This window comes from Acanthopagrus latus, chromosome 19 (genome assembly GCF_904848185.1).
Source record: "Acanthopagrus latus isolate v.2019 chromosome 19, fAcaLat1.1, whole genome shotgun sequence".
NCBI classification, from domain to species: Eukaryota; Metazoa; Chordata; class Actinopteri; order Spariformes; family Sparidae; genus Acanthopagrus; species Acanthopagrus latus.
The window spans coordinates 4,064,389-4,072,515 of record NC_051057.1 but is presented as its reverse complement, the minus strand read 5'-3'; the positions used below and the strand labels follow the sequence as shown (position 1 = coordinate 4,072,515).

The following is an 8,127-nucleotide window of genomic DNA, read 5'->3' as shown; positions in this document are numbered from 1 at the left end:
TTTCATCTTTTCATATCAACCTATGTTTATCAGTCGTTAGATTTCAGCAAACAATGCTGGAAGTCACCGAAATCCACGTCTGTCACTTCCCTCTCTGCATCAACAGGGTGTGCTTTTACACAAATATGCAAACAAACAATGAGCAATGGTGTGATTAAATGACTGTATAGACCATGTTCATGCATTATTCTGTCTAATTAAGGAGAAATTAGCCTGGTTGCCTCAGGCTCATCTTACTCTTCCATAGTCATAGTGTTCGCCATTGAGGACTTGCTGTGTTCCTGGATCATCCAGGCAGTAAATCATTCATGATCCTCCTCACATGGCGAGACTCCCTGCTGTGATTGCCTGAAAGGAGAGAGGCGGCATTTTCATCTTCACGTGTTTATATGTTTCGCCTACACATTTAGATTATGGCTTTAAAGTGATGTTCTATTTTGGAATAGTTATTCTTAGGCCATAACTGCAGTGACTCTCAGGGACCTGAATAAAAGTGAATTGGCAAGAGTTTTAACCCCCTTGTGTCCGCATACCCCTGTTTGAGAGGCACCGGACAGTGGGGCTTTAAAGGCCGGCCGCGGGGCTCTGGACGCCGTCCATCAGCGGTGACAGACTGGTGGGGTGTGGAGCGACAGACCAGCGTCTGCAGGGTTAAACACCACAAGCAAGTCAAGCTGAACGGAAGCACGGTGATTTAACCCGGATCTCTGCCGAGTTTGCCTTCAAAATAAAACAACCTTTGGGTGCATGGGAAATTGGATTCAACAGCGGTTACGTTAACATCAAACGATGTATAGCCCCATTTACAATGTAGCATGACAGCATGCTTGCATTCAGTAGTCTATTTAGGAAAGTTCTCCGTACTAAAGTTTAAGAAGTCATTCTAATAAACTCCAGACACCTTACGGCATCAACGTTTAGACAAAATACAGTATGTGTGTAGGTATGTTTGCCTATGTATTTGAGGCTATAGCAATTATTATAGTACATTTTTACTTGGTTGTGAACTTGTGATTGGAGGTGTATTTAAAGACACTTTTTTCGACCTTTTCATAATTTCTTTGAATTCAAGAATTTTAATCATTGGCATCAACAGACTCCACCACACATATTAATCAAGGTAACATCTTTCCCTAAATCAAATCAAATCAAATCAAATACGGGAGAAGTGTGAAGAAGCCTCGTCCATGACAGAGAAATTAAAGAGACCCTAGAAACAAAACGTGAGCCACGTTCTTGGACTAAAGCTTTACTTTGAAGGTTGTGACCGGATATGGCGCGTTGAAGCCCTCGCAGTTTGACCGAGTGTGGAGAGGCGGGGGATTGCGAACAGACCGACTGAGTGGAGGTCTGCTGCGGACTCAGTCGGAGCCGCTGTCACCAAAATAGGTGGGAAAAGTTCCTGCTAACTACCTCCACGGTCGACGCGCGAAACGGAGACACCACCAGGGATATTCGAGGTTAGTATGTGTCCGTTTTGCGTGGCACTGGTCGCCGCCTGGTCAGCGAGAGGCTATTGGCTTCTGTCGGAGTTACTTTGTTGCTATGCACGCTGTTGCAGATCGGAGGGTTCGTGTCAGTGAACCTGCAGCGCTTTTGTCCACACACGAAGCTTCTGGATATTGTCACTCAAATGTCTCCCATCGGTAACGAATCGAAATGCGGTCGTTTCAGGACGTTATGGGCATTTTAAGAGGCGGGTAACCAAAATATTCCACGTGATAGCATCAGCCGGTATGACACACACCTATAGGTTTATCTTGTTTTGTCACGGTGTGTTTGTGCTGGTTGTCCACGTTCGGGGGGGGCTTTCTCCGACAGGCACGTCCCTGCCCTTCTCTCGCTCCTGGGAATCCTTGGTGATGTCGAGTCCGGGTCCTTTGTTATTAATGCACACGGATTAAACTCCTTTGTGTTGTATTTCTGCAGTCTGTGTGGGGCTACAAGGGGCCCTGCCCCCCACCTATGGCCCCCCTCACCACCGCCTCCCGCCCCGGGCATGCTCTGGTCGCTCAGCCCCAACAATTTATCCACCCACGGTGTTTGTTTGCAGGGCTTCTGCACTGCCTAATGACCAAAGAACACTGTTTTCGTTAGCGCGCATAAACCAATCTACCGGGAGGAAGCCGCATAGATGGGAGTGAAATGCAACAGCACATGTTGGAGTGGATGATGCTCGGCCACATCTGTTTTGAATGAAGCACAGGGACAAAGGCAGTCAGTCTCAGGGTGTTTTGCTGCTACAGCGGCTGGTCTGCAGATGTATGCAGACAAAAGCACAGGTCGTGATCTCTGAGCTAATGCAGTAGCTTGATTATCTGCCACTCATTCACCTTAATAAGTGGCAGCTAGTTTTGAATGCTGTTGGAATATTAGAATTCTTTGCCATAATGCAGTTTATACAGCTGATTTCTGGCATTACAGTACAGACATAGACATACAGACGTTTTCTATAGAATTACATATACCTACAGATAAAAATTGAGTCATATTTACTTTGCAGTAACATTCAAGGCTTCTGACTTGCTTCTTATACTGGTAACACTGTTGCACATTGCTTTTTCATTTACGTTTATATAAGTATCTATAGAAATGATTTTAAACAGCAAAAAAGGTACAGATTGTTTTTTTTTCTTTATTCAAATCAGCGCATGCAGTAAAGAATTGCAGTAACCTCAGTTGGTTATTATTAAAGTTACAATGTGCTGTTTAAAGTGCTGGAGAAATAAATGAACCTAAAATATCATTAGGCTATTATAAAAAAAAACAAAACATTCATTGACATGAAAGTTTAAACTTTGTGGTAAAGCTATAAATTCTAAGTTCAGACCAAATACAGCTGCACCAGTGCAACCAATGAAAATGTTAAGTAACACCTGGCCAACTTCTGTGCACGTGTGTGAGCAAAGTAGTCGTACCCCAGAGCCCTGAAGAGCAGCCACAAAGACAACATAACGTCATTTGATGAAAGATCAGTTAATGAATCGAAAGGTTTTTTTGTCCTTGGGTACCTTGGAAGGTGCCCTATAGCTTATATTACAGTAATGAAATATGTATTGGCCATCTAATAGTTCCTTTGAGGGTCGAATAATGCCTGGCTGGTGTAAGATACCGTGAACAAGTTAGGACACACAGTCAAACCTGATCAAAACAAATTCATAAGACCTACTGTTAATGACAGCTTAGACCTCAACTGATTAATTCCCAAAATAAAAAAAAAACGACATAGACAGATGGACAGTAGTGTTGAAGTGACTGCTGTGTTGAGTTGTGTCAACCAGTTTTTAAACACGAGCAGGGACATCCTTTGGGTTTTCACAGTGGAAGAAGTTGGCTAACGGACCTCACTTTGCTCTGAAACCACGCGGTGACTGTGATTTATTTGTAGTGAAATTTACTCTCTCGGGCCCTCTGCCAGAGCTCTGAGACACTGCGGCGGTTGAGAGCGAGGGGGGGGGGGGGAGTGGAGTTGTAAATTTCTGCTGTATTGTGTCTGAGTCAGTGTAACAGTAAGTTTTTGTCGCGGTGACTCAGTTGTGGGCTTCTGCATAGGTGAGTGATGTCATGCTCGATCTCCTGCCAGCTCCTGTCTGGTTTTTAAGGTTTCTCTTTTGTTTTTTCAGCAGCAAGGCAGTTAGGGTTAGATTCTTAAGATTTAAGGTCATTTTATCAGCTATTTGATGCTGCCTGGAACGAGGTTCTGGTTACACTGTTGTACGTTTGGGTACCTTAATCTTTTGAATAAGTGTCTCCAACTTCAGAATCAAATGGTATGAAGAGCTTGCTTGTTATCCAACAGACAGAGTTATCTTTGGACAAACAGCGTGACATTCTCATTTATCTATTATCCTACAATACAGTACACACGGCTAAACAGTCCCTTCAAGATCTTTCTAGCTTTTTAGGGGGATTGTTGTAGCCTGAAGGACCTGGATGCAACAGCCTCTGTCAATGTGACGTGTATTGTCTTGCAGTGCAGTCTTCATGTTTCAGCTAGAGTAAGTCAGTCGATGTATTTCCTGTGTTTTCCATAATGGATAGACCGATTGTTGGCCTGACCGATTATTAAGGCTGATGTTGTCTTTAGTGGTGTTCTCTGTGTCCCATTGTCAGTTAAATACATTGATTTAAAATGTGTTACTTTGATTCTGATGCTTTATCCACTCTTTATGTTCTGTAGTAACGCTCAGTGGTCTCACTCAATGTCCTGTCTACTACACTATCCAACAGTTTACCCATCACAAGTAATGGCATTAAATAATCAAAGTAGCTAGCAACTAAAGTTATCAGATAAATAACTAAAGTATCTGAAGTATAAAGTAGCTGAACATGGAAATACTCACATAAATCACCCCAACCTAGTATGTAAGCACAGTACTTGCATTGATGGTACATACTCACATTCCATCACTGGTATTCTGTTGGTCTCCTCTATTGCTGATATTCTGTTTCTGTATTGACATTGAGAAACAATATCAGTCGATTGCCATTTTTTATTTGCTTTTGGGCAGAATGTCAGATAATTGCCTTGCATGGTCTTTAGCACTAATACTAAAAAAGATGTTTGTGTTACATGTCTTTATATTCACAACTGTAAACAAGAACATTATTTTGAACATTGTATTTATCAATTGTTGCAATCTTCGTAATCTAAGTTTCTATTGTGGACATTGTACCACCGTGTGTACACTGCAGTGTCAATGCTGAGACAACACATTGTGCAGCCCTGGCTGTGCTGATTTGATTTCAATTGCCAGGTTGTTTAGAACTGATTGAATTTGCTTTACTGTTTGCAATCACAATATCCTAGGGAGGGACAAGGGACAAATCACCCAGCAGAAAGTGTGCAGCATCAGTGTGAACTCACTGTAAGGAGGTTAGGACATTGGCTGTCGTTGAGCATCGTTGATAGTGTGTTATCATGTGCGTGACTTGAAGCTTTGTTAGACTCCTGACTCCCTGGCACCTCTGGGGATGGTGTGAACTGTACATTGTGTCTGTGTGGGGTTACATTAGGATTTGTGACCGTTTCTCAACACTCATTGCAATGTATACACCAATTAAAACAGTGAGTGACTGTTCCTTGAGAGACAGTCATTCATGAAGGCTTGGACATGTGCGTTGACATCATGGCTGCAGCTTGTCTTGGGACAGGCCCGGACTGGGCTGCTGCACTAAGAGCCACACTCTGATGATGATGTAATATTGTGCATGCTTGCGTACGTGCGTGCGTGCGTGCGTGTGTGTGCATGCATGTGTGTGTCTTACAGAGTTGAAACAGATAAAAGAGAAACAATTTATGCCAGTTATGAATAGGTTGCTCATCTCTCATGGGCTTGCACTTTGGCCCAGACAGCTCTCAGCATAAAACTATTCTTGGTGCGTAGCTGTCAGTCTGAGCTTTAGAATGTGTGTTCATATTCCTTTACATAAGCACGGCTCTCTTTATAGATTCAGCAGCGTGTTCTCACGCCTCACTAAAAGCACCTGCTTTTACCGCCTGCACTTCCAGGATGTCTGTCCACAGTAGATACTATTTCAGGGAGGAAGAATTTGATATGCGGGGAGCTGTGGCTGGGTGGCAGCTCCTCTGCTGAGGGAGCGTCCAGGTATTTATTTAAGTTTACAGACGAAGGGAGACTCTCTGACAGACGGATCAATGACAGGCCTCGTCCCAAAACAAACCCTGCAGGAGTGGTGAGGGCCCAGCTGTCCTCTTACTCGCATGCTGTGTATGATAAATCGAGAAGCTCGCCCTCAGCTCTTTAAAGGTTTTAGACTCTGCCTTGTTACTGCATTAATGTGTAATGATGCCAAAATGCAGAATCTTTAAAAAGACACACACTTTATTTTTGGTGCAGTCTCTGAGGGAATTTGAGCTCCAGGGAGTTGTTATAGTCACTGAATCGCATGCAGGATCAGCACGTGGGGTCATGTTGTCACCATCTTCAGGGCCGCAGAGGGTGATCAGGTTACCGGCCTGTCTATCCTTAGCAGTGATATCACTTACCAATCAGTGTTGACTATCTATTGTGGTTTTTGATGATTAGAGCGAAGAGCTTTCATGTGGTGTTCCTTAGTTGACTGACCAATACAGTATGTCTGTCTGGAAGTAGCTCATAATGTGAGTGCGTTAAAGTGGTAGTACTTTGTGGTTGGTGGTAATCAGGTAAGTAATAGTGTTGGGGTTGACAGGGTTGGTGGTTTGTACAAGAAATGCAAGTAAGTTTGCGTTGTTTGGTGAGTGTGTGTTGCCCTCGGGCTTCTGGCTCAAAAATTAGCTTGTGACCTTTAACTGAAAGAAGAAAAAAAAAAACCTCCCTGTGTTTCTTATCTCCTGCAGTGCAGCAGTTTCTCTGGTCAGCGATGAGGAGCCCTCTAGGCCTGGGTCGCTGAGCAGCTGAGGTCAGAGTTCAAGTGCGTGTTTCGGCAGTCATGGCTGACAGAGAGGGGCTGCCCATCGCCCCGGGCCAGGTCTACATTGAGGTGGAGTATGACTATGAGTACAAGGCCAAAGACAAGATGGTGACGATCCGCCAGGGAGAATGGTACATGCTGGTGAGGAAGACCAATGAGGACTGGTGGCAGGTGAAGAAGGAGGAGGGCACAAAGGCCTTTTACGTGCCAGCACAGTATGTAAGGGAGGTGCGTCGGGCACTCATGCCTCCGCAGAAGCCTGCAGTAAGGGCTAAACCCACTGTTCTGGATATCTGCCGCGCATCCAATGAAAACCTCAACAGATCCCAGCCGGAGATGTCGAGCTTTGGGCGTCCATCACCTTCCTCTACCCCATCGCCATCCTCTGTCACACCGCCAGCTCTGCCCAAAGATGCTAATCAGAATTTGGGAAGTCCCCATCACTGCAAGGTGGTAGCCGAACTGGTACTTCTTCACAACAACAACAACCATCACCACACCAACAATTCCACGTTGCCAAGGACACGGGCAGATTCACCTCCACTCAAAGTGGGGAACAGCCTCAATAAAAGTCCAGATAGTAACAAGACCTCCCCACCGAGTGACATGCAAGCAGAGGGGCTGAACAGGCTCATCAATGACTCCGAGTCTGGGGACGAGCTGAGCAGCAGCTCAACAGAACATATGCAGGTAAGTTGCTTCTTTAATCTCTGTAAAAAAATGTACCAGTTTTGCTTTTGTCCTTTATTGGTTGTTTTAAGGGAATAATCAATGCAAACTCAATTCCAGAGTTCGTAAGGGCACTGCACACAATACAGATGCGCCTTCCTCTGTCTTTGCTGCCTTCTAAACTGGAAATTGAGGAGTGGCTCTCAAGAGCACCGCTGGTTTTGACCTTCACTGTAACTTTGGTTGTCACTTTTGATCCCTTTCTTCCATTCTCCCCGGTTTATTTCCCACCCTGTGCTGAATTTGTTCTCTGGGGATGGCTGCAGATATCCACCCTTGCTCCCATCAGATTCTGCGATATTGCCTGTACACAGATTGCATGTTCTTCCCCGGCTGTCTCTTGCAGAGCTGAATTCATTCATCAGGCATAAAACACTTGACCTCAAAAAATGTTGTGCCTCATTTGCCAGATTTGACGAAAACGGCAGCAGTTGCTGGTGCTTATTAAATTCCTCTACTGTTGGCCTTGAAGTGTAATTTGTGTGGACTGTGCAGATGGGCATTTTCTGGGGAGGTGGCTGTTGCAGTCGAGTCATTAAATACTAAATGGTGTGTTCACAGCTCCACTGTTAATGAAGGGTTCTGTAGTTGAGAGTCTTCAGGTCCATTTGATACAAAGAAAAGCCTAACACAAATGCTTGGTGATGTAGTTTCGTAACACTGCTGTCACTTATGCTTTTAAACTTGTTTGTACAACAGAGGTATGTATTAATGTGTTATTACACCCAAAACAAATGCCTGTGAGGCAGCTAATCTCAGCAAGGGATTTGGTATCGGTGTAAAGTAAGCCCTGTGAATGGATCCAAACTTCCTGGTGCCCCAGACATATAAATTAAATAACTCCCCCCTCCCCCCATACCCGCAGTCCCACGATTGATAACACAGACCTCCTCCCACCTCCATGATATTATTCATCCTTTTGAGCCAGGAGAATAGGTGGAAGACGGCAGGAACTGGGGCTTATCCTCCCCCGTCTGCAGC

At 44.5% G+C, this 8,127-nt stretch overlaps 1 protein-coding gene across 4 annotated transcripts in view; it reads left to right on the top strand.

Moving 5' to 3' along the window:
- Positions 1–1,244: 1,244 nt before the first annotated feature.
- The window catches only part of arhgap12b (Rho GTPase activating protein 12b), a 63,176-nt gene continuing 56,293 nt past the window's right edge, over positions 1,245–8,127 (top strand). The window contains exons 1-2 of one of the 4 annotated variants that reach the window (XM_037079525.1): positions 1,245–1,460; positions 6,344–7,107. In XM_037079525.1, coding sequence (XP_036935420.1) covers positions 6,436–7,107 — 672 coding nt within the window. In that variant the 5' untranslated portion in view covers positions 1,245–1,460; positions 6,344–6,435. The remainder of the gene's footprint in view (positions 1,461–6,343; positions 7,108–8,127) is intronic. The other 3 variants (XM_037079524.1, XM_037079523.1, XM_037079522.1) reach the window with 3 other exon arrangements.